The sequence below is a fragment of the Rhinoraja longicauda genome, chromosome 18 (assembly GCF_053455715.1).
Source record: "Rhinoraja longicauda isolate Sanriku21f chromosome 18, sRhiLon1.1, whole genome shotgun sequence".
In the NCBI taxonomy this organism is placed as follows: domain Eukaryota; kingdom Metazoa; phylum Chordata; class Chondrichthyes; order Rajiformes; family Arhynchobatidae; genus Rhinoraja; species Rhinoraja longicauda.
In genome coordinates, this window is record NC_135970.1 from 20,006,452 (window position 1) to 20,033,654 (window position 27,203).

General features: G+C 48.7%; 1 protein-coding gene across 2 annotated transcripts in view; it reads right to left on the minus strand.

Annotated features, from left to right (window-relative positions):
• mical2b (microtubule associated monooxygenase, calponin and LIM domain containing 2b) overlaps positions 1–27,203 on the minus strand; it is a 187,367-nt gene that overhangs the window by 42,236 nt on the left and 117,928 nt on the right. Inside the window, exons 24-26 of one of the 2 annotated variants that reach the window (XM_078415258.1) lie at positions 24,646–24,832; positions 21,628–21,722; positions 20,163–20,247 (exon numbers count right to left, since the gene is read on the minus strand). In XM_078415258.1, coding sequence (XP_078271384.1) covers positions 20,163–20,247; positions 21,628–21,722; positions 24,646–24,832 — 367 coding nt within the window. Of the gene's footprint in view, positions 1–18,541; positions 20,248–21,627; positions 21,723–24,645; positions 24,833–27,203 lie in introns of those variants that run through there. The other variant, XM_078415256.1, reaches the window with a different exon arrangement.

A 27,203-nucleotide genomic window follows, 5' to 3' on the forward strand; every position in this document is an offset into this window, starting at 1 on the left:
AGAAGTGGATCTGCAATCATCCATTACAACCACCCAGCTCTTTTGCTGGCCTTGCCGAGACAGCGTGAAGTGTCGATGGGAGTCGATGGGAGGGAGGTTGGTTTGCGTGATGGTCTGGGCTACGTCCACAATTCTCTGCAATTTCTTGCGGTCTTGGGTGGAGCTGTTCCCAAACCATGCTGTGATGTGTCCCGTAAAAATGCTGTTCATTTAATGCCTGCCAAGAACTCAAATCTGCCGGAATGAAATGTGCTGAATAAATACTTGTGATAAGCCAGAGAAACATTGCCCTTGGCCTTGGGATGATACAGTTTCTCTGGGGTCTGGTGAGGTTGCAGAGGAAATTCAGGATGTTCCTGGATGGAATGGTTTAACTTGAGGAGAGACTGGATCAGCTGAGTTTGTTTTCTTTGGAGAGAGGAGGTTGAGGGGGATCCTGGAGAGGGCGATCGGTAGGGTAGATTGTAGTTTAGTTTAGAAATACAGCGCAGAAACAGGCCCTTCGGCCCACTGAGTCAGCACCGACCAGCGATCCCTGCACACCAACACTGTCCTACACACACACACAAGGGACAATTTACAATTATACCAAGCCAATTAGCCGACAAACCTGTACTTCTTTGTAGTGTGGGAGGAAACCAAAGATCTCGGAGAAAACCCACGCAGGTCACAAGGAGAATATACAAACTCCATACAGAAAGCACCCAGATGTTCTAGTGGCCAGAGATTCTAGGGTGACGGAGGAATTGAAGGAAATTCATATTAGGCAGGAAATGGTGTTGGGTAGACTGATGGGACTGAAGGCTGATAAATCCCCAGGGCTTGATGGTCTGCATCCCAGGGTACTTAAGGAGGTGGCTCTAGAAATCATGGACGCATTGGTGATCATTTTCCAATGTTCTATAGATTCAGGATCAGTTCCTGTGGTTTGGAGGGTCGCTAATGTTGTCCCACTTTTTAAGAAAGGAGGGAGAGAGAAAACAGGAAATTATAGACCAGTTAGTCTTACATCAGTGGTGGGGAAGATGCTGGAGTCAATTATAAAAGACGAAATTGCAGAGCATTTGGATAGTAGTAACAGGATTGTTCCGAGTCAGCATGGATTTACGAAGGGGAAATCATACTTGACCAATCTTCCGGAATTTTTTGAGGATGTAACTAGGAAAATTGACAGGGGAGAGCCGGTGGATGTGGTGTACCTCGACTTTCAGAAAGCCTTCGACAAGGTCCCACATAGGAGATTAGTGGACAAAATTAGAGCACATGGTATTGGGAGTAAGGTACTGACATGGATAGAAAATTGGTTGGCAGACAGAAAGCAAAGAGTGGGGATAAATGGGTCCCTTTCAGAATGGCAGGCAGTGACTAGTGGGGTACCGCAAGGCTCGGTGTTGGGACCGCAGCTATTTACAATATACATTAATGAATTGGATGAAGGGATTAAAAGTATCATTAGCAAATTTGCAGATGACATAAAGCTGGGTGGCAGTGTGAACTGTGAGGAAGATGCTACGAGGTTGCAGGGTGACTTGGACAGGTTGTGTGAGTGGGCGGATGCATGGCAGATGCAGTTTAATGTGGATAAGTGTGAGGTTATCCACTTTGGTGGTAAGAATAGGAAGGCAGATTATTATCTGAATGGTGTCAAGTTAGGAAAAGGGGATGTACAACGAGATCTGGGTGTCCTAGTGCATCAGTCACTGAAAGGAAGCATGCAGGTACAGCAGACAGTGAAGAAAGCCAATGGAATGTTGGCCTTCATAATAAGAGGAGTTGAATATAGGAGCAAAGAGGTCCTTCTACAGTTGTACAGGGCCCTAGTGAGACCGCACCTGGAGTACTGTGTGCAGTTTTGGTCTCCAAATTTGAGGAAGGATATTCTTGCTATTGAGGGCGTGCAGCGTAGGTTTACTAGGTTAATTCCCGGAATGGCGGGACTGTCGTATGTTGAAAGACTGGAGTGACTAGGCTTGTATACACTGGAATTTAGAAGGATGAGAGGGGATCTTATTGAAACATATAAGATTATTAAGGGGTTGGACACGTTAGAGGCAGGAAACATGTTCCCAATGTCGGGGGAGTCCAGAACCAGGGGGCCACAGTTTAAGAGTAAGGGGTAGGCCATTTAGAACAGAGATGAGGAAAAACTTTTTCAGTCAGAGAGTTGTGAATCTGTGGAATTCTCTGCCTCAGAAGGCAGTGGAGGCCAGTCCTCTGAATGCATTCAAGAGAGAGCTAGATAGAGCTCTTAAAGATAGTGGAGTCAGGGGGTATGGGGAGAAGGCAGGAACGGGGTACAGATTGAGAATGATCAGCCATGATCGCATTGAATGGCGGTGCTGGCTCGAAGGGCCGGATGGCCTCCTCCTGCACCTATTGTCTATTGTCTATTGTCACCCGTAGTCAGGATCGAACCTGGGTCTCTGGCGCTATAAGACAGCAACTCTATTGCTGCACCGCCCAGATAGTAGATGCCCAGGTCAGATGTGCATAACCTTGGGATCAGAGCACTAATCGTTATTCCCTTTGTCCTGTATCTGTACACGGTTGATGGATTGATTGTAATCATGTTTAGTCTCTGGTACTGACTGGATAGCGGGCAACAAAAAAAAGCTTTTCACTGCACGTGAAAATACACGTGACAATAAACTAAACTAAACTAAAATAGATTCAGTGTCATAGAGTCACATTGCAAGGAAACTTTCCCTTTGGCCCAATGTGATCATGCCAGCCTCCATGTCCTGTTTAACTTAGTCCCATTTGCCTGCATCAGGCCCACATCCCACTGAAACCATTCACATCCACATGGCCATCCAAATGTCAAAGTGACCGAGGATTGAGGTGAGGAGACAAGAGGGTGTCCGATAAGGAGGAGTGAAATGTAAAGCCGGAGGGAGACATGTGGGGAGAGGGGAAAGAGGGAGGATAAAAGGGAAATGGGGAACTTGGGAATGCAGAAGAGCATACAGAAGAGGAGCAGGGTTTGGTGGGGAGGTGGACGATGGTGGGAGAAAAGTGTGCACATGGGGTGGGGGGGGCTTAGTAAAAGGAGAGGGGTGCAGGGGGTGTTGCGAGTCTTTGGTTTAGTTTTGTTTAGTTTAGTTATACAGCGTGGAGCAGGCCCTTCAGCCCACCCAGTCCACGCCGACCGAAGATCCCCACATATTAACACTATTCTACACACGCTAGGGACAATTTACAATTTAACCGGTATTAAAAAGAATGAATGGTATTAAAATGAAAATAGAAAAGCCCAGCACAGGTACAGGCCCTTCAGCCCACAATGTCCCTTCAGCCCACAATGTCCCTTCAGCCCACAATGTCCCTTCAGCCCACAATGTCCCTTCAGCCCACAATGTCCCTTCAGCCCACAATGTCACTTCAGCCCACAATGTCCCTTCAGCCCACAATGTCCCTTCAGCCCACAATGTCCATGCCCAACATGATGCAAGATAAACTAATCTCCTCCACCTGCAATATCCCCTCCATTCCCTGCACATCCACCTGCCTCCACCACCACCTGACAGCGCCTGCAGTGCGTTCCAAGCACCCACTCTCCATGTAAAAAACCTGCCCCACACAGCTCCAATAAACTTTGCCCCTCTCGCCTTAAAGCTACGTCCTCTAGTCGTTCCCCTTTCATGTCCGTCTTTTGTATCGTTTGCCCGACAGGATTGAGGAGATGAAGAAATGAGTGGGTTATGAGTGGTCCTTGATCATATTGGCTGCTTCCCTGGGGCAGTGTGCAGGGTAGAGAGAGTCAATGGTGGGGAGTCTCGTCTGTGTGATGAAGTGGGCTACATCGACAACGTTAGTTTAGTTTAGAGACACAGCACAGAAAGGCCTTTCGGCCCACCGAGTCTGTGCCGACCTGCGATCACACCGTACACGAGCACGATCGTGCTCACACTAGGGACAATGTACAATTGTTACTGAGGTGAATTAACCTACAAACCTGTACGTCTTTGGCATGTGTGAGGAAATCAGAGCACCCAGTGAAAGCCCACACAGGTTACAGGGAGAACGTACAAACTCCGCGCAGACAGCAGCCGTAGTCAGGGTCCGGCCCTGGGTCTCTGGCGCTGTGAGGCAGCAACTCAACCACTGCACCACTGTGCCACTTTGCAGTTGAGTGAGGGGTGGGGTTGGGGTGAGGGTTGGGGTTGGGGTGAGGGGTGGGGGTTGGGGGTGGGGGTTGGGGTGAGGGGTGGGGGTTGGGGGTGGGGGTTGGGGGTTGGGGGTGGGGGTTGGGGGTGGGGGGGTTGGGGGTGAGGGTTGGGGGTGGGGGTTGGGGGTTGGGGTGAGGGTTGGGGGTGGGGGTGGGGGTTTGGGGTGGGGGGTTGGGGGTGGGGGGTTGGGGGTGAGGGTGGGTGGAGCTGGGTCTATGTGAAGGGGTGGGGGTGGGGGGTGAGGGTGGGGGGTGCACTGTTGAATAGCTCCTAGGTGTGAGACCCCAGAGCGGCTGGCTTGGACCCATTCCCAGTCGCCACCTTCCCCCCCCAGGATTCACAACGTCTCGTTCCACGTTGACCTTTCCAGTGGGCAGCTGCCCACCAGCTGGGGCTGATAAGCTGAATTATTCCTGACGAGGATTGTTTTGGTGCCAGCTTGTATCAGAATGTTTGCAGAACAACTTGTTCAAGCGAGTCGACCAAGGTTGCTGTTACATTGCCCCCAGGGGGTGGTTATAGTGAAGGTGAGTGGGGCAGGGGGTGAGGGGGGCAGGGGGTGAGTGGGGCAGGGGGTGAGTGGGGCAGGGGGTGAGGGGGGCAGGGGGTGAGAGGGGGCAGGGGGTGAGTGGGGCAGGGGGGTGAGTGGGGCAGGGGGGTGAGTGGGGCAGGGGGTGAGTGGGGGCAGGGGGTGAGTGGGGCAGGGGGTGAGGGGGGCAGGGGGTGAGGGGGGGCAGGGGGTGAGTGGGGCAGAGGGTGAGCGGGGCAGGGGTGTGAGCGGGGCAGGGGGTGAGCGGGGCAGGGATGAGTGGGGCAGGGGGTGAGGGGGGCAGGGGGTGTGAGGGTGGGGGCAGGGGGGTGAGCGGGGCAGGGGGTGAGTGGGGGCAGGGGTGAGGGGGGGGGGAGAGGGGGGAGGGGGTGCAGGGGGGGTGAGCGGGGCAGGGGGTGAGGGGGCAGGGGGGGTGAGGGGGCAGGGGGTGAGGGGGGCAGGGGGTGAGGGGGCAGGGGGTGAGGGGGGGCTAGTGGGGGGGGTGAGGGGGGCAGGGGGTGAGGGGGCAGGGGGTGAGGGGGGCAGGGGGGTGAGGGGGCAGGGGGTGAGGGGGGCAGGAGAGTGGAGCGCTGGGGAGCAGCGGGCAGGGTGAGTGGGGCAGGGGGTGAGCGGGGCAGGGGGGTGAGTGGGGCAGGGGGTGAGTGGGGCAGGGGGTGAGTGGGCAGCTTGCTTGTGCCCATGTCTCTGAGTCAACGTCAACATCAGCAAGTGTAAACATCCATTCCACCGCCTTTCGTTGTCTCCCACTCACTCCCCACCCCCTCATCCCCCCTCTCACCCTCTCTCTCCTCCCACACTCCCCACCCCCCCTCTCACCCTCTCCATCGCCCACCACTCACTCCCACCCCCTCATCCCCTCCCTCACTCTCCGTCTCCCACTCACTCCCCACCCTCTCACCCTCACTCTCCATCTCCCACTCTCCTCACCCCCTCTTTCTCACCCTCGTCCCACTCACTTCCCACCCCTCATCCCCTCCCTCACTCTCCATCTCCCACTCACTCCCCACCCTCTCTCACCTTCACTCTCCATCTCCCACTCACTCCCCACCCCCTCTCCCTCTTACATTCTTTCTCTCGGTCTTGTGTTGCCTTTTTGCTGACTAGATAGCATGCAACAAAAGCTCGGTACACGTGACAATAAACTAAACTCACTCTCTGCCGCTCTTACATCCCTTCTTTTTCACACACACCCTGTTTTTCTCTCAGTCACTCCTACGCCCTTTCAGTCTTTGTCAGTCTCTCTTTCTCTCTTTCTCTCTCTCAATCCATCTCTCTCTCTCTCTCTCTCTCTCTCTCTCTCTCTCTCTCTCTAGCTCACACACATCCTGTATCAGTCTCTCATTCTCTCTCTCTCTCTCTGTCTCTCTCATTCTCTCTCTCTCTGGCATACACATCTGATCCTCTCACACACCCTGCCCCTTATTGTCTCATTATTCCCCCCCCCCTCCTTTTCTCTGGCTCTCTCACACAATATCTCTCACTTCCTTCCTCTTCCTTGCAGTCCACGTCTCTTGCGCTGGCATTTATTTTACATAGTTGAGATTCCACACATTCACCGATTTGTTTGCTTAAATTAAAAAATAGATTTCCTCACATTCTTTGCAGTGCAGTCATGGATAAATGTATTTCCTTCTCGATGATCCTAAGTGCTGCAAGTTGTGGCAGATACTTGACCGCTGCACTGAGGGGTGCTGCTCTATCTGGGGGGGCTGGTCATTGTAAACCAAGGCATCGTCTCTCCTAAGACAGACACAAAAAGCTGGAGTTACTCAGCGGGTCAGGCAGCATCTCTGGAGATAAGGAATAGGTGACGTATCGGGTCGAGACCCTTCTTCAGACCGAGAGTCAGGGGAAAGGGGAACATTTTCATACCACTAGTATCCCTCTCCCCTGACTCTCAGTCTGGAGAAGTGTTTCGACCCAAAACATCACCTATCTCTTTTTCTCCAGAGATGCTGTTTGACCCTCGGAGTTACACCAGCCTTTTGTGTCTATTTTCGGTTTAAACCAGCATCTGCAATTCCTTCCGACACACCTTGTCTCTCCTCCTGGGAGAGTGACAGGTTCTCCTGACTTGCACTGGAGACTCGACAACCCGGCCAATATTCATATACTAAAACTCTCGTTTGTTTGTTTGTTTGTTTGTTCCTGAACTACAGCCGAAACAGTACACGCTAGTCCAACAATTTAGGCCCACCTCACTCACCATCGTCCCTTTGGTGCTAATGAAAGAAGTTTCATTGAAATTGGTGTTATATTTTTAAAGTTATTCACATTTTAAAGTTTAAATCTATCTCCTAGGGAGCGAGGGGGAGGGAGGGAGGGAGGGAGGGGGTGGAGGGAGAGGGGGATGGAGGGAGAGAGGGAGAGAGGGAGGGAAGGAGGGGGGGGAGTGGGGAAGAGGGGGCGGAGGGGGAGGGGGGGGAAGAGGGGGTGGAGGGGGAGGGGGGGAGGGGTGCTGCACCAATGCAGGAGAGGTTTGGGCCCAACCTGTCCACTTGGTCTAGTTTATAACAAAATTTAAAAGCCCAGCTATGGGAATGGATGGGGGTGAATGCACCATCTTTTTTCCCCAGAGTAGAGGGATCAAGAATTGGAGGACATAATTTTAGGGTGAGAGGGAAAAGATTTAATAGGAACCTGAGGGGGCAACTATTTCACACAGAGGGTGGTGGGTATATGGAACAAAGTGCCAGAGGGGGTGGACACAAAATGCTGGAGTAACTCAGCGGGTCAGGCAGCATCTCTGGAGAAAAGGAATAGTTGACGTTTCGGGTCGAAACTAAACAGGTAGTTGAGGCAGGTGCAATAAATGACACCATTTAAAAGATACTTGGACAGGTACATGGATAGGAAAGATATAAAGGGATATGGGCCAAATGCAGGCAGATGGAACTAGCTTAGATGGGGTATTTTGATCGGCATGGATGAATTTGGCTGAAGGGCCTGTTTCCGTGCTATATAACTCTACGACTAAACGAGAGTGTGAAGATAAGATTCACAGAGATGTTGCCTGGATTAGAGGGTGTGAATTGTTCGGGGAGCCTGGAGAGGCTGGGAATGTTTCTCCCTGGTGAAGGGGGCCTGAGAGAGGATCTGATTGAGGTGCGTACAGCGGTGAGAGGCATTGACTGGGAAGATAGCTGGTGTCCGCTTCCCATGGAAGCCGTGTCAAAAACCAGAGGGCATAGGTTTAAGGTGAGCGGGACCAGGTTAAAGGGGATGTGAGGGGTAGGTTTTCCACACAAAGTGGAGTTGGTATCTGGAATGAGCAGCCAGAGGAGGTGCTGGAGGCAGGAACTGTAACAATGTTTAAGACGATAGGCACAAAAAGTTCGAGTAACTCAGCGGGACAGGCAGTATCTCTGGAGAAAAGGAATGGGTGGCATTTTGGGTCAAGGACATTTAAGAGGCATCTGTACAGGTACTTTAGACTTTTAGAGATACAGCGTGGAAACAGGCCCTTCGGCCCACCGAGTCCACACCGACCAGCGATCCCTGTACACTAACACTATGCTACACACTGGGGACAATTTACAATTTTTACCGATGCCAATTAACCTACAAACGTGTACGTCTTTGGAGTGTGGGAAGGAACCAGAGCACCTGGTCACAGGGAGAATGTACAGCACCTGTCAGGATGGATCCTGGGTCTCTGGCACTATAGGGCAACAACTCTACTGCTGTGCCACTGTGCCACCCTCAATGAGCTGAGCAGAGAGGGCTATGGAATTAACGCAGGCATGGGTTTAATGTCGATAGGCACGATGGCTGGCATAGGCATGATGGGCCGAAGGGCCTGTTTCTTTGATGTACATCTCTGACTTTAACTGCGTTTACTGTGTTTTCTAAAGGATAAAGAGCGAACTGTAAATTTTCCGCTATTGATGACAAGACTGCCAAGAGTGTTTAATTGTCATGTGTACCAACAATGAAATTCTTACTTGCCACAGCTTAACATGCCTGTTACTGCAATAACACACAGAGAAATATATGATGATCAATAAGGCAGTCAATTAATAACAGCAATATTATGGTGACCATAATAGTGCAAAACCAAAGTCTGTAATGCATCAAAGATACAACCCATTGGAGATCATTATTACTCAGGCTAGTGTTGAAGAGTTGTCAGGAAGAAGCTGTTCTTGAACCTGGTGGATAGACAATAGACAATAGACAATAGACAATAGGTGCAGGAGTAGGCCATTCAGCCCTTCGAGCCAGCACCGCCATTCAATGCGATCATGGCTGATCACTCTCAATCAGTACCCCGTTCCTGCCTTCTCCCCATACCCCCTCACTCCGCTATCCTTAAGAGCTCTATCCAGCTCTCTCTTGAAAGCATCCAACGAACTGGCCTCCACTGCCTTCTGAGGCAGAGAATTCCACACCTTCACCACTCTCTGACTGAAAAAGTTCTTCCTCATCTCCGTTCTAAATGGCCTACCCCTTATTCTTAAACTGTGGCCCCTTGTTCTGGACTCCCCCACCATTGGGAACATGTTTCCTGCCTCTAATGTGTCCAATCCCCTAATTATCTTATACGTTTCAATAAGATCCCCCCTCATCCTTCTAAATTCCAGTGTATACAAGCCCAATCGCTCCAGCCTTTCAACATACGACAGTCCCGCCATTCCGGGAATTAACCTAGTGAACCTACGCTGCACGCCCTCCATAGCAAGAATATAGATACTAGAGGATTGTCAGCCCTTGGAGGCATGTGTGTGTCGTGTGACCAACTACTCTCTGGCTTGCTACATCTTCTGTAGAGGGTTCCAAATAGTTTGCAAATAAATGTCTTGAGTACAAGAACTCACATTCTCCGATTGGATTTACTGGAGGGTCAGGGCCAGTGAGTTCATGCACTTTACATCACTGAACTGCATTAAAATTCCCCAGTTACTGTGATGAGATTTGAACTCGTGTGTCAAGATGAATGGACCAAGCCCCTGGATGACTGGTGATGGCAGTGCTGTGGTTAACTTATTGCATGGGAATGCAGAGGGGTGGACTAACCCTTTCGAGACCCGAGTTCAAATCCCACCTTGGCATGTCTGGAATTTTGATGTCAGTTAATAATTCAGACCATGAGTAGCTAGCTGCTCCTTCTAATGATAACCACGAAAGAGGCCGTCATAAAAACCCACCTGGCTCACTGAAGGAGCTTCGGAGAAGGGATTCTGATATCCAAGCCCCAATCTGTGTTCAGTTTAATTTACTTTAAAGATACAACACAGAAACAGCAAGGCCGCACCGACCAGCGATCCCCGCACACTAACGCTATCCTACACACACGGGGGACAGTTTGCAATTTTACCAAGCCAAATTAACTTACAAACCTGTACATCTTTGAAGTGTAGGAGGAAACCGGAGCATCTGGGGAAAACCCACGCAGTCACAGGGAGAATGTACAAACTCCATACAGACATCACCCATAGTCAGGATCGAACCAGGGTCTCTGGCGCAGTAAGACAGCAACACTACCGATGCGCCACCGTGCAGCCCGTAAAAAGACATTTAAAAATACATTTGGGCATCTATATTGATAGGAAGGGTTTAGAGGGATACGGGGCAAATGCAGGCAAATGGAACCAACCCAGTAAGTCAGATGGGTTTGCATGGACAAGGTGGGCCGAAGAGCCTGTTTCCGTGCTGCACAGCTCGATGTCTCCCTTTGGCTGCTCTGTTCAGGGATGGTTGGTAACTACTTGCCTACCAAAGATCTACACATCCCAAAAATGAATAAATAAAAACTGGACACAGCCAGCACGCGGACAGTACAACATTTATGCCTTCGCACACCCTTGTCCATTCTCCCTGAGACCACATGGGCTACCTCCATGTGCTCCAGGTTCCTCCCACATTGCACAGACAGGTGTTGGTGTAGACACTGCATTCAAGTATCAAGTACAGGAGTTTTCAACAATCTGAGATTTGGGAGCAGCCAAAGGCCATTCAACCCTTCAAGCCTAGTCTACCATTCTTCAAAGTCATGGCTGATCGCTGATCTACGACCTCAGGATTACCACCTTTCTTGAACGACAGTGCTGTGGTTCTTGAGGGCGATGGATCGGGTGAATGCACAGTCTTTTACCCAGAGTAGGGGAATCAAGAACCAAAGGCCAGAGGTTTAAGGTGAGAGGGGAAAGAATGTAATAGCACCCCAAAGTCAACTTCTCCGCACAGAGTGTGGAGGGTAACTGGAGCGAGCTGCTAGGGGAGGTCGTTGTGGCAGGCACAATATCAACATTTAAATGCCATTTGGACAGATACACGGATTGAAAAGGCTTAAAGGAATATGGGCCAAACGTGGGAAGGTGGGACTAGCGTAGACAGGGCATCTTGGTCGGCACATGGGTACGTTGGGCTGAAGGGCCTGTTTCTGTGCTGTGTGACTGTGACTCAATGACTCTACTGACCTTGTCATCATCGAGGGATCTATGTATAGGAGGTACTGCCTCAAAGACCCATACTATTCTTCACCATCAGGTCCAAGAACAGCTTCTTCCCATCAACCACCAGACTCTTGAACACAACGCAACACTAACCTCAGTCATTATGATTTTCTATTGACCGTATCTTTGGTTGCAATATGGACTTTAGTTTTGCACTATTATAGTTACCTAGTATTATAGTTATTAATTTATTGTATTATTGATTGTTATATTTTATTTCTGCGTAATTGCATTTACAGGCCTGTAAAGCTGCTACATGTAAGAATTTCATCCTTCCGTTCCTGGTCTATTTGACAATTAAACACTCTTGATTCTTGACTCAATATCGCTGTGGTTCTTCTGCAAATGATGAAGCTTCTCCTTACCTCAGTTCTAAAAGGACATCTCCATATTCTGAGGCTGTTTTCTAGGAGTAAATATCACCAACAACCTCTCCTGGACCACCCATTTTGAAGCAATGGCCAAGAAAGCACACCAACACCTCTACTTTCTTGGAAGGCTTAGGAAGTTCAGCATGTCCCCAACAACTCTCACAAACTTCTACAGATGCGCCGCAGAAAGCATTTTATCGCAGCGCATCACAACATGGTTTGGGAACAGCTCCATCCAAGATCGCAAGAAATTGCAGAGGATTGTGGAGGTTGCCCAGACCATCACACAAACCAACCTCCCTTCTTTTGACTCCATTTATACCTCACGCTGCCAATAGACAATAGGTACAGGAGGAGGCCATTCGGCCCTTCGAGCCAGCACCGCCATTCAATGTGATCATGGCTGATCATTCTCAATCAGTACCCCGTTCCTGCCTTCTCCCCATACCCCCTGACTCCGCTATCCTTAAGAGCTCTATCTAGCTCTCTCTTGACTTCATTCAGAGAATTGGCCTCCACTGCCTTCTGAGGCAGAGAATTCCACACCTTCACCACTCTCTGACTGAAAAAGCTTTTCCTCATCTCTGATCTAAATGGCCTACCCCTTATTCTTAAACTGTGGCCCCTTGTTCAGGACTCCCCCAACATTGGGAACATGTTTCCTGCCTCTAATGTGTCCAACCCCTTAATAATCTTATACGTTTCGATAAGATCTCCTCTCATCCTTCTAAATTCCAGTGTATACAAGCCTAGTCGCTCCAGTCTTTCAACATATGGCCTTGGCAAGGCCAGCAGCATAATCAAGGACAAGTCACACCACGATCTCTCACTCTTCTCCCCCCTCCCATCAGGCAAGAGGTACACAAGTGCAAAAACACACACCTCCAGATTCAGGGACGGTTTCTTCCCAGCTGTTATCAGGCAACTGAGCTACCTACCAACAGCTAGAGAGCAGTCCTGAAATACTATCTACCTCGTTGGAGACCCTCGCACTATCCTTGATCGGACTTTACTGGCTTTATCTCGCATTAAACTTTATTCACGTTATTCCCTTTATCATGCGTTTGTACACTGTGGATGGTTCGATTGTAATCACGTATTGTCTTTCCGCTGACTGGTTAGCACACAACAATAGCTTTTCACTGTTCCTCGGTACTCTTGACAATAAACGAAACTCAAACCTAAACTGCTCCAGCCAGTGGAAAGACCCATCCCTGTATCCATCCTGTCCAGCCATTCTACAGGCACCCCCAAAACGCATCCTACTGGATCAGAGGCAGGAGCACACATACAGTGGCCTCTCCAATCCAGCGGGGTGCCTCACCGTTGGAAGTGGCACCTCTCTGGGTGAATGGGGAAGATCTGATGGGCACAATCGCAGAGAGTTCTCCACAGTCTCCCGGCCAACAGTTGTCCCTCACTCAACCTCAGGCTACCTGGCCACAATTGCATTGTTCTGAGGGATTTCGTTGTGTACAAATTGACCTCTATATACCCGAGGTAGACACGTAATGCTGGAGTAACTCAGCGGGTCAGGCAGTATCTCTGGGGAACAGAATAGGTGATGTTTTGGGTTGGAACCCTTTTCTCCACAGAGATGTTGCCTGCCCCGCTGAGTTACTCCAGCACTTTGTGTCTAACTTCAGTCTTTCCTGCACACTCTGTTTTACCCAAGGTGCTCAAAGTGGCTCAAAGATGCTCAGTTGTCCATGTTGACTTTGGATGGTGTGGGGGTTCCTGAATTGTCAATATCGACAGGGAAAATATCCCCACAGATTATCGTTAAAGAGGAGGGAAGTGAGCACCACCAGACTGCTGGCATCCTCAACTCTCGAGGCCAGTCCCAGCCAGGAGCTGGAGACAGATTAGGTGCCAGGTGCCAGGTGCCAGGTGCCAGGTGCCAGGTGCCAGGTGCCAGGTGCCAGGTGCCAGGTGCCAGGTGCCAGGTGCCAGGTGCCAGGTGCCAGGTGCCAGGTGCCAGGTGCCAGGTCGAAAACACCAAGGGTCAGGACAAAATTATGTTTAAAAGATAGTTGGGCAGGTACATGGATAGGAAAAGTTTAGAGGGATATGGGCTAAAACCAGGCAAACGGGACTAGTTTAGGGCAGCACAGTGACACAGTGGTAGAGTTGCTTCCTTACAATGCCAGAGACCCAGGTTCGATCCTGACTACAGGTGCTGTCTGTACAAGAGATTAACGGCATCATATTCAGCACAGACATTGTAGGACAAAGAGCCTCTTCCTGCGCTGTACTGCATACATTCTAACCCATTATCTACATTTTGCTTTTGATTTTTGGAAGATTATCTTGTTGCGATCTGGAACACTCCTTGGCAGATTGACTGGAATGGGTCCAACAACAACCTTCAATGGGGAATGAGGAAAATACACCACATTTCCGGGGCAGGGGATGGTAGTGGCCGGGGTGCCTTTCACAGGGCAGGTCCCCCTTGCTCTTGGCCCCCTGAGATTCTCCATGGTAGAGTAGGGACTAAGCTAGAGAACACTGAACCTGCTTTGCAGAAAGCTCCCCGAGCCCACCAACACAAGATGCAAAGGTTCGGGAAGAGAAGCCCCCTTGAGAAGCAAGAGGTTGAGAGGCCGGAACCAGGAAAGTTTTCCACCAGAGGCTGACGGGGGTGTGGTGTGCAGACCGAGATCCCAGCACTGAGGTCACCTGGAACAGGAGGGAAGATGCAAGGTTAATAACAACAGGTCCATCGGTCACTGTTGTTAGAAGACATAAGTGAGCATGGCCAATTACAATCCAATTACATGGACCACCTGAGGGGAAGAGCGCTGAGATTCAGTTGTGACTGAAGATGGACACAAAATGCTGGGGCAACTCAGCGGGTCAGGCAGCATCTCTGGAGAAAAAGGAAAGATGACGTTTCGGGTCGGGACCCTTCTTCTTCAGAAGAAGGTCTAAAGAAGGATCCCGATCCAAAACGTTACCTATCCTTTTTCTCCAGAGATGCTGCCCGACCTGCTGAGTTACTCCTGCACTTTGTGTCTATCTTTGGTATAAAGCAGCATCTGCAGTTCTACGTTTCCACGTTGCAGTTGTGGCTGGATGGGAAACAAACTGGGCACGAAGCTCTGATCTTTATTGGGGAAGCTCTGCTGATCACAGGATATCAGGGTGATGAATGGCTTGTGTCGCTGGCATCGTCTACCTGTTCACTGGATTTCTCCCACCACTTTGAATGCTCATTCACCTGTTCTCTCACCACAGGCACAGTGGGTTGCCCCCACGGTGCTGTTGAGGGAGGGACTACCAGGATTTGGACCAAGTTATGATGGAAGGCCGGTGATATGTTTCCAAGTCGGACTCAGAGGAATACCTGGTGGTCCGATGTGCTTGATGGCCGTGGGAGAGGTGGTGGGCTTGGGAGATACTTCCTGACCAGCCTGGATGAGCAACTGCAGGGCAATGCTGTTAGATGGGGAAGTAATTCAGGATGAATCTCAGCACATTGGTCTCCATATGTCCCTGAGAATTCCAACTTGCTTCATTGTTTGATAGCAAAACACAAAGTGCTGGAGGAACTCAGTAGGTCAGGCAGCATTTGACGCATCCAGACTCAGGGATAGTTTCTTCCCAGCTGTTATCAGGCAACTGAACCTTTCTATCAACAACCAGAGAGCAGTCCTGAGGTACTATCTACCTCATTGGAGATCTTTGGACTATCTTTAATTGGATTATACTGAACTTTACCTTGCACTAAGCGTTATTCCCTTTACCATGTATCTGTACCTGTGGCTGTATCTGTGGACGGCTCGATTGTAATCATGTATTGTCTTTCTGTTGACTGGTTAGCACGCAACAAAAGCTTTTCTCTGTACCGCACTCAGTACATGTGGCAATAAACTAAACTAAACTGAACCAAGGGACATGGACGGACAACGTTTCAAGTCGGGAACCATCTTCAGACTCTCCTTAGATGCTGAAGATGGACACAAAATGCTGGAGTAACAGCGGGTCAGGCAGCATCTCTGCAGAAAAGGAATAGGTGACCTTTTGGGTCGAGACCCTTCTTCAGGCTGAGAGTCAGGGGAGAGGGAAGGTGGAGGTATGAAAAGATTCAGAGCAAATCAGAGCCTGCACCAATGACCAAGGTCCTTAGATGCTGCCAGACCTACTGAGTTCCTCGTGTCCTTTGTGTTTTACTTGCTATTCCAGCATCTGTTGTTCCTTGTGTCTCCCTGGACGGACGTTAAGTTTAGCTGTGAACATCGTTGGGCATTTAAACAATTATCAAAGTCACAACTGAATCGTAGGCAAAATTCCCCTGATCCATTATATTTTTTGAATAGTCAGGATACACCAAACCCTCACTCGTTTCCAGGAGAGTATTGGGTCTGCAATCAAGAGCTCACTTGTGGCTTTTGGAGGGGAATTCACAGGGGAACACCTTCAGGAAAGAAAGAAAGAGGAAACAGGAGGTACTTTATAAAGCATCTATTTTAATTTAACATTTTTGCTTACAGCTTTTGGGTTTCATAAATAATAACATTGGCCATGGCGTGCACAGTACAGCACTGATTGTGAAAAATAAACATGTTTCTGGAAAAAAAAGGTTGCATAAACATTTTTTATAATTATATTCTGCTATGAATTAGGAACCCGTCTGTTAAAAACCTTTTTTTTTCCAGATGGGTTGGGATTAAAATATCCTTTGATTGTCATCCTTTAAAGATATGTGGACTCTGCAATAGAAGATAGAGGAGAGAGAGAGTATAGAGTGTGCAGTCTGAGAGTGGGAGCAGGTTTGACTTATAAATCACAAAGTGCACTTGCAGGTCATGCATTTCTGGGTCAATTTGCTTGGTTAATGGGCCGACAGATGATGCAAGCCTTTTCAATCTGTTAGCACACAGCCTTCCTTATTAAATCCACTAAAACAACCAGATTTTTCTTTCAAACACAGACATTGTTGGATCAGAAATGTTACTCAGAGAGGGGTTCACACTGGAAATGCCTCTTTGTTAAATCGGGAGGGAAAACAAATTTGGGGGGAATAGATGAGGCCCCCACTCATGTCTCCTCAGTACCCCATAGCTCTGCCCTTGCTCCCCCTCCCCCTAGTTTCAACAGAGACAGAGTCCCCCTAGTCCTTACCTTCCACCCCAGAGCATACAACCCATAATCCTTTGAAATTTCTGCCTTCTCCAACTGGATCTCATCACTAGCCACATTTTCCCATCTCCACCCCTTTCCCCCTTCCGCAGAGACCATTCCCTCCGCAACTCCCTGGTTGACTCATCCCTTCCCACCCAAACCACCCCCTCCCCAGGTACCTTCCCCTGCAACCGCAGCAGATACCCGGGGAGGGGGTGGTTCCCATACCTCCTCCCTCGTCTCTGTCCAGGGACCCCGGCAGTCCTTTTGGGTTAGGCACCTCTTCCAATCTCATCTACTGTATCCGTTGTTCAGGATATGGACTCTTATACATCGGCGAGACCAAACGCAGAATGGGCGATCGTTTCGCGGAACAACTTCGCTCAGCCTGCCTGAACCAACCTGATCTCCTGGTCGCTGGACACTTTAACTCTCTTTCCCATTCCTACACAGACTTTTCTGTCCTCGGTCCCCTCCATTGTCAGAGTGAGGCTAAACACAAATTGGAGGAACAGCATCTCATATTTCACTTGGGCAGCTTACAGCCCAGTGGTATGAATATTGATTTCTCTCTCTTCAGGTAGCCCCGGCATTCCCTCTCTCTCTATCCCTCCCCCTCCCAGGTCGCACTAGCTTCTCATTTTCACCCCACAAACAGCCTGTTTCCCTTATCGTCATTACTTTTTTGCACATGTTTCGTTCATTGTCCTTTATCTCTCCACATCACCGTCTATGTCTCTCGTTTCCCTTATCCCTAACCTGTCTGAAGAAGGGTCTCGATCCGAAACGTCACCCATTCCTTCTCTCCAGAGATGCTGCCTGTCCTGCTGAGTTAATCCAGCTTTTTGTGTCTATCTGGGGTAAATGTACACTGGGAGATGAACCGTGCCTGAAATGCCTGACTCCATTATGCCAGGGGGTCCTGAACATTGTTGCCATTGAAGGACTGTGGAATTTTGCACAAATAATCCCACTGTGGGGTTACACCCTCCTCCTGTGTTGAATTTAAAGAGGAGTCCAGAAACAATGAGGAACATGGAGGGGGAAAACATTTTAAGTTTTGTTTACAAATTCAGTTTGTCAAACTCAATGTATATATTTTGCATCACTTTTTTTTTTACAAAATAAAAGCATAGTTACTTCAGTTTTAGTGAATTTAAGGTAAAGAAATAAAAGAATCTTGCATCGTGCTAATATTAGTTTCATGACTCATCGCAGAAAGAATAATAGCATGCGCCAAAGAATTAAAACATCGGAAGAATATTGGGAAGATAAGGGACTAACTTCATTAGCAGGCGATGTAACTGGCTAGTTCACCGCTAATTAAGCTGTAAGAGGGCAGTTTATTTGGAAAAGGAGTAGTTTTCAAAGCTATTATTCTTTTCTCTGCTCTCTGAGTTCGGAGAGTGGATGTTTGTTATTTGTGGGTCAGGGCCACAATCGATTCGTCACAGATTTAGGGAACAGAAGACAGGGCGCATTTTGAACGCGAGGCCTGGCATGCAGTGTTACTGGCAGACTGGCGTTGGCCAAGGCACGGCCAAAGGAAGGCAGCTCATTGCAGGAGGAGACAAAACAGAGAGCAAGAGGTGGGTGAAAGTGAGAAGGGGGGGGGAGAAGAGTGAGAGACCACCAACTAAATGCACTATCACAGGAACACCGGACATGGAGAACAGAACACGGGCTTGTGGTTTACAGATTGTCATCACAACTACACCAGCCCCAATCAGTGCAAGGCTCCTGATTTGTTTTTTGACCAAATCGAAATCCGTTCTGGTCCTACCAGAGGTAGTCAAAGCCCATCCGCCCCCCCCCCCCCCCCCCCCCCATCGAGACTACTCCTGCCCCGCACCTTAGCGGGATCAAGTCCATGGCTGTTTCGAGTTTGGCCCAGAAAGCTTGACACTCAAAACTCCAGCGCAAATGAAAATACTGATCAAGTTTTCTCTCAGTAGACTTTGCAAACAAGGGTTAAAACAATCGCACTGACCTCAAGGCTATGGTCAGTTAAAAAAAACAACACATCCCTGGCGTCTGGCGTGAGGAGGGGGGGGACGGGACGGGACGGGACATCAGAACGCACGCTTCGTACAAAGCGATACATTCATGTTAAAATCATTGGCAACTGTCTGGCTGCTGGGCGACGTTGTGGAGTTTCCTACTCACAGAGCTAAAACAGCCTCAAATTCACTGACTGTGGCCTGGGCCTGCAGAGGCTCGGGCCTGACCGTGCCTGTGATTAGGGAAGATGGAGAGGGTGAGGGTGGGGAGGGGGAAACACCTGCAGTGTCAATACTCAGTGGAGCACCATGGACAGCGACAGGTGCCTTCAGTGTAGTCCTGACTGCTTTGGCCCATAACTCACTGGTTATGAGTGTGTTATAACACTCATGAGTGTTATAATCATATGAGCCTCGAGCGATTGCCTGTGCTGAACTTTATCCTAACTTAAGATAGACACAGAGTGCTGGAGTAACTCAATGGGTCAGGTAGCATCTCTGTAGAAAAAAAAAAGCCTTTCCAGAGATAGACACAAAGAGCTGGAATAACTCGGCGGGGTCAGGAATCATCTCTGGAGAAAAAGGATGGGCATCGTTTCGGGTCGGAATCCTCCTTCAGATTGAAAGTAGAGGGAAGGTAGGGAAAAAAAGATCTTCCTCCAGAGATGCTGCATGACCCGCTGAACAACTCCAATACTTTGTGCCTATCGTCGGTATGAACCAACATCTGCAGTTCATTCTACACTTCAGTTGTGAGTGGATGGGAAACACACTGGGCAAGAATCATTTTATCCTAACTTCATTGTTCAACAATCGACCGACCTTTGGTTTCAAGGAAACAAAAGCAGCGTGTTTTAAATCTACATCTCGTCATGGATCCAAAAACAAATATTTTCCTGCTTTGTCTTTCGAAAAACATATCCCTGTATAAAAGTGTAAACAGTTTAAAGCAGAACAATATAAATTTTTATTTGTAAAAATAACCCCCCGAAGAGTTGTTCTTTTGGTAACATTAGCGGTGTGTTTGTGAACCTATATTGCATAAACCCTTCAGTGCACCTGATAGCCTGGTTATCAATAGTCCACACCTGGAAGTAGTTATTAGCTCGAAGTTTAAAAAATAAAAATAAATAGCTTTCAGTTTGATCGCTACCACTTTACACCCTGTTGGTTGTCTGCCACTAAATGCAGGAGTTTTCAATGCGTTTTAAGGCCCAGGACACCGTGGAGCCATTCACTGAGATGTTCCAGAGATGAACCTCCTTCCTGGCACATGTGTAGCAGAACCTCAAACTGCACCAAGAGCAGGGGTACAGTCAGACTCAGCAGCTCGTACAGGTAGGTGTAGTCGTAGGCGTTGTTGTGCAAGTGGGTGCCGGCAGCATACAGAACACCATGCATCCAGCTAGACAGATGCCCTGGAGCACCGAGCAACAGCCTGGACACCCGCATGGGCCAGCGGAGCGCTCTCCGCGGCCACGGAGGCACGGTACCTGGGGACGCCGGCTTGGCCGCCTGGGTGCTCTCGCCGCTGGTCACCGCCTCGCCGTCGGACGCAGTCGATGACCCCGCTTCACTCTGCGGGGGGGGGGGGGGGGGGGGGAGAGGGAGAGCAAAGAGGGGCCATTAGCAACTCGGTGCGTGGTTGTAGGTTTAGAGATACAGCGTGGAAACAGATCCGAAGGTGGACAGAGAAAGTTGGAGCAGCTCACACAGCTTGGAGATACAACTTTAACATAGGTCCTAAGGGTGCTGATGTGCAGAGCTTGGTTGTTTGTACAGAGTTTGTACATTCTCCTTGTGACCGTGTGGGTTGTCTCCGGGTGCTCTGGTTTCTTCAAACACTCCAAAGACGTACAAGTTTGTAGGTTGGCACAAAATTTGGAGTAACTCAGCGGGTCAGGCAGCATCTCTGGAGAAAAGGAATAGGTGACGTTTCGGGTCCAGACCCTTCCACAAGGGTGGACCCATCCTTCCACAATGAGAGCGCAGTCCTGAACTACTATCTACCCCATTGGAGACCCTTCGATAATCTTTGATCGGACTTTATCTTGCACTAAATGTTATTCCGTTTATCATGTATCTGTACACTGTGAATGGCTCGATTGTAATCATGTATTGTCTTTCTTGTGATAGGTTAGCACACAACAAAAGCTTTTCACTGTACCTCAGAACAAATGACAATAAACTGAACTAAAAAACGAAACTAAGTCCATGCCAACCAGCGATCACCCTGTACACTAGCACCATCCGACACACGAGGGACTATTTACTCTTTTTACCATAGCCAGTCTAAAGAAGGATCTCGACCCGAAACGTCACCTATTCCTTTTCTCCAGTGATGCTGCCTGACCCGCTGAGTTACTCCAACCCCGTACGTCTTTGGAGTGTGGGGGGAGACCAGAGCACCCGGAGAAAACCCACGCGGTCACAAGGTGAACGTACAAACTCTGTACAAACAGCACCCGTAGTCACCCAAAGTTGTAGCTCTAAACTAAACTAAGACACAGAGTGCTGGAGTAACTCAGCAGGTCAGGCAGCATCTCTGAAAAACATGGATATGTGACGTTTTTGGTGGAGAATCTTCAGAATAGGTTACCGATTGTTCTATTACTGTTTTGGTCTTGGAACATCCATATTTTCCGAAGGAGGGTTCTAACCCGGAACGTCACCTATCGTTTTTCTCCAGAGATGCTGCTAGCCCAGCTGAGTTGTTCCAGCACTCTGTGTCCATCATCCATAATTTCAATACTTCCTTACAACATGGGAGGCCACTTGGCCCATTATAGGTTGTGCTAGGAATAGTCAATGGGTCCTGGTATTCTGCACACACATAAATGCTGGGAATAACATTGATCCTTTGAGACAAGAGTGCTCTGATCCAGGGTGTTGGTGGCTGTTCCCGGGAGCACCACACGCTCCAGTTACAATGGCAAAAGATGGTGAGAAACCCCCTACCTTTTTGTATGTCGGTGTTGAGGGAAGGTTCCTCCGCTTTCTTGCTTTGTTATTTAATTTACAGTACGTAAAGTGAGGCTTGCAGTAAAACTTCTCTGAAGGAAGAAGGAAGAAGAGATCAGACTATTACATTCAGAAGAGATTAGGACGGGCGTCAGGGGTTATGGGGAGAAGACAGGAGAATGGGGTTGGGAGGGAGGGAGAGAGAGATCAGCCATGATTGAATGGCGGAGTAGACTTCGTGGGCCGATGGCCTCATTCTGCTCCTTTCACTTATGAACTTATGGTTCACCAAAACGTTAGGCTTGAGTTATAAGGAGAGGTTGGAGAGTCTGGAACCTTTTCCTTTGGAGCGCAGCAGCCCAAGAGCTGCCCTTACTGAGGTGTACAAGATCATGGATAAATAATGGGGCATGGACAACCAGCATTGTCCAGGTTTAGGAACAGCTACTTCCCTACAGCCATCAGGCTATGAAACACTACAACCTGCAATAAGCTCTGAACTACATAGACTTGGGGGCATTGGTTTTATCTTTTTGCACTATTATTGTTATGTTTATTGTGTACGTGTGAGTGTGTGTGTGTATATTTACATATATATATATATACATATACACACACTGAACTTTTTAAATATTATTTAGTGTACTATGTTTACATATTCTGTTGTGCTGCTACAAGTAAGAGTTTCATTGTTCTATCTGGGACACATGACAATCAAACACTCTCGACTCTTCTCAGCAGAGCCAAGGTGTTGAAGACCATGTAATGTACGGCTCAATGACTCTAATCGATCTGTGTGCACACCCATGGAAGATTTAATTCAGTTTGCGGGTAGGGCCTCAGTGACTCCTCGAGAAGGTGACAAGCCCCTTTCATTAATAGGAACCCGAGGGGCAACTTGTTCCACACAGGGTGGTGGGTACATGGAATGAGCTGCCAGAGGAAGTAGTTGCGGCAGGTACTATAACAACATTTAACACACATTTGGACAAGAACATGGATAGGAAAGGTTTATAGATAATAGACAATCGACAATAGACAATAGGTGCAGGAGGCCATTCGGCCCTTCGAGTCAGCACCGCCATTCAATATGATCATGGCTGATCATCCACAATCAGTACCCCATTCCTGCCCTCTCCCCATACCCCCTGACTCCGCTATCATTAAGAGCTCTATCTAACTCTCTCTTGAAAGCATCCAGAGAATTGGCCTCCACTGCCTTCTGAGGCAGAGAATTCCACAGATTTACAACTCTGAGTGAAAAAGTTTTTCATCTCCGTTCTAAACGGCCTACCCCTTATTCTTAAACGGTGGCCCCTGGTGCTGGACTCCCCAAACATTGGGAACATGTTTGGAGGGATAAGAACCAAACATGCGCAAATGGACGGTCAACGTGGCCAGCAGGGATGTGGGGCCGAAGGGCCTGCACCTGTCCTGCCAGGAATGGAATAATTGGTGTATTTGCATTCCCTCTGCACCAAGCATTTCCTTTCTTAAGACGGCTTGACTGATATACGATAACCTGGCTTTAGACAAGTATTCCCTCAGAACAGAAACGTGGGAACTTTTACTTTTCACTATGAAGATGAACAAGGGCAGATGCTAGGTAATGGAGCAGATTAAATGCCTGGGGTGGCATTAACATTTGAACTAGCAACAATGCTGCCCTTCTCCCTTCAGGACTAATACTGTCCGTGCTACAGTGGCGCTCCCACACCGCTGCCTTCCCAAAGTAAAAATAAAACAGTGCGGCACTCCTTCAGTATGCCCTTCCCACAGTACATCAGAGGACCTGGGGTGGAGGGTACTGCACCGAAGGGTCCCTTGCAACCTGTTTCTAGCCCTTTTGCAGGCTGGACGAGTGTGTGTTCCATGTGTACATGGAGTGTGTGAGTTTGCAGCCTCTGTTCCAGTATCTAAAGGGGCTGCTCCTTGCCTTCTGGCTGCACTTCACACCCACCATCCTCATCATTGGACACCCTGTGCGTAGGGGTGAAGATGTCTTGGTTGGGTTGCTCCTAGGCCTGGCCAAGCTGGCCATCCGCGAGTCACAGCGCCAGGCACAAGAGGGCTCTGCCCGAGTTGGCTGCCTGCCCCTTTCCCGGGGTTACGCCCGCGCCCGGGTGGTACTAGAGAGGGACTACGCACTACCGGGATTTCCGGGATTGCAGGGTATGGCGGGAATGGAACGCATCCCTAATAAGGATGGGGAAATAGTTATTTAAGAATATTTGTTTTACTTGTACGATGGTGGTGGGCTTTGTTTTGAATTATTTAGTATTGTAAATAGTATTGTAAATACTTAAATAAATCTAATTTTGGTAAAAAAAAACACAATTTAAAAACCAGTGCGGCACTCCCTCAGTACTGCCCCTCCCACAGTTTAGACAGGCTTGGCCCGAGCACCTTCTTGTCGCCCAAGGCGTTGGCGATTTGGACGAAGGCTTTGTAGCAAAGTTTGCGGATGATATGAAAATAGGTGGAGGGGAAAGGTAGTGTAGAGAAAGCAGGGACTCTGCAGAAGGTGTTGGACACGTTAAGGGAGTGGGCAGAGAAGTGGCAGGTTAAACTATGATGAGCGTTTGTCCGCACTGGGCCTGTACTCGCTGGAGTTTAGTAGAATGAGGGGGGACCTCATTGAAACATACAGAATAGTGAAAGGCTTGGATAGAGTGAATGCGGAGAGGATGTTTCCACTAGTGGGAGAGTCTAGGACCAGAGGCAATAGCCTCAGAATTAAATGACGTTCTTTTAGGAAGGAGACGAGGAGAAATGTCTATAGTCGGAGGATGGTGAATCTGTGGAATTCTTTGTCACAGAAGGTTGTGGAGGGCGTCAGTGGATATTTTTAAGGCAGAGATAGATAGATTCTTGAATAGTACAGGTGTCAGAGATTATGGGGAGAAGGCAGGAAAATGGGGTTAGGAGGGAGAGATAGATCAACCATGGTTGAATGGCGTAGACTTGATGGGCCAAATGGCCTAATTCTACTATTCCTTATGACCTTATGATTACCTTCCTCCATACTGAAAGCGTAGGCACCGAGCCGCAGTGTGGTTGCACAGAACTCACACTTGAAACACTCGCGGTGGAAGAACTTCCCATCAGCGCTCAGTCGCTCCATGACGTAGACTCGCTTCTTGCAGAAATAGCAGATATCGCTGCCGCCCAGATTCTGGGGGAAGTCTTTCCTCATTGACCCCTGTCGAAGAGAAGCCCGCCTGGTTATTACAATCCATGCTCTGCGGATATTTACTTACATCCCAGCAGTATGAATATTGACTTCTCTCACTTCAACTAACCCTTGCTTTCCCTCTCACTCCATCCCTCCCCCATCCTAGTTCTCCGACTAGTTTGACGGTCCTGCTGATTAAATTTTACTTTGTATGCCTTCTTGTCACCTTCCCCTAACTAATAATGATCTCTTCTCCTTTTTCCTTTACCTTCATCCCCTTGGATCTCTCATTTTCACACCTTACCCTTCCATATCTCTCCATTCCCTCCCCCCTGACTCTCAGTTTGAAGAAGGGACTCGACCCGAAATGGCACCCATTCTTTTTCTCCAGAGATGCTGCCTGACCCGTTGAGTTACTCCAGCCTTTTGTGTCTATCTCCGTGGATGTGCCATCCGCGCCTTCCCTGCTCTAACCAAACCATCTCTGATCCATCACCGAGGATCCATGGCAAGTGTGCGGTTCTGCACCGTGGAACCTGAGGCCCAAAGGCCGGCAAACACCGGCATTCACCAGGAGTTGTCACCAGGAGAGCCCGGTCACAGTCAGCTCCCATTGCAGCATTACCAAAGTATGCATACATCTCATTGAAAATTAATTCATGCTGTCATTGAAAACATATAACCAGGTTGACCCTGCAACGCCACCAGGAAAATGGGCCCTCATGACACAAAATACTGGAGTAACTCAGCGGGACAGGCAGTATCTCTGGAGAGGAGGAATGGGTGACGTTTTGGGTCGAGACCCTTCTTCACTCGAAATGCCACCTATTCCTTCTCTCCAGAGATGCTGCCTGCCCGCTGAGTTACTCCAGCATTTTGTGTCCATCTTCAGTTTAAACCAGTATCTGCAGTTCCTTTCATTGGCCTTCATGGTCAGGTCAGGAACCCTGCGCTTACAACAAGTGGGGCTTGAAAGAGGCACCGACCTGGCGATTGTGGCTCCTGACTCAGTGTAATACTACTATTCATGTACTGTGTCTGAGTTGCTTATCTAAGATGTATCTCAGTGCTGATGTCCAGTGATACTTGTGCTGAGCTGTGTACAAAAATGAATGTCACTGAACCTGAAGGGGAAAAGATTTAATAGGAATCCGAGGGGTAACTTTTTCACACAGAGGGTGGTGGGTGTATGGAACAAGCTGCCAGAGGAGGTAGTTGAAGCTGGGACTATTCCATCGTTTGAGCAACAGTTGGACCGGTACATGGATAGGACAGGTTTGGAGGGTTATGGACCAAGCGCAGCCAAGTGGGACTGGGGTAGCTGGGACATTGTTGGCCGGTGTGGGCGAGTTGGGCCGAAGGGCCTGTTTCCACACTGTATCAAACTATGACTATGACTCTATGTGACAAAGTACCCTACCATACCATACCAGTGCAGCACAGAAACAGGCTTCTTCAGCCCACAATATCTGTGGTGAAAATTTACCAAGATAAACTAATCTCCTCTGTGGTTACTTGAAGTTAGAGTAATCAATACTCATACTGTTGGGTTGTAAGCTGACCAGGCAAAATATGTGCTGTTCCTCCAATTTATGTTTGGCCTCACTCTGACAGTGGAGGAGGCCCAGGGCAGAAAGGTCAGTGTGGGAATGGGAATGGGAGTTAAAGTGTTTGGCAACTGGGAGATCACGTAGGCCAAGACGGACTTACAACCCAGGGTATGAGCATTGATTTCTCCAAGTCCAAGTAAACCTTTCATCCCCTCTCTACCCTTCCTTCCCCCACCCTATTCATCGTACTAGTTTCGCTGTCGTCCTGTTGAGTTCCAATGTCTGTGTAACTAGTTATCACCTATCCCACAGCCAACAATGGACCATTGTGGCTTCCACATTTCCTTGATTATCATTGCCTTTTGCATAAATTCCATTCATTTGTCCTAAGTACCATCTATATATCTCGTTTCCCTTTCCCCTGACTCTCAGTCTCGACCCGAAATGTCACCTATTCCTTTTCTCCAGAGTTGCTGTCTGGCCCGCTGAGTTACTCCAGCTTTTTGTGTCTGTCTTCTGTTTAATCAGCAACTGCAGTTCCTCCTTACGCATTTTGTCACAACCAAGTAAGTCAGGTATACAAAACACTACTCTGAACCAACCGACACCATTGAACAATATGTTTTGGGAAAGAAACTAGTGTTAATAATGCCACTACAGATCCTGTGGTTCAATTAAATCAATGTTAAAACAACTTGCTGGGTGTTGAGATGAATGTAGTAAACATTGGTTAATAAATCAAGAAATAATCGCCATCATTGGATCTATTTCAACATCTAATCAGATAGGATCTTCAGTGGGTCTCCACCCAAAACGTCACCCATTCACTCTCTCCAGAGATGCTTACT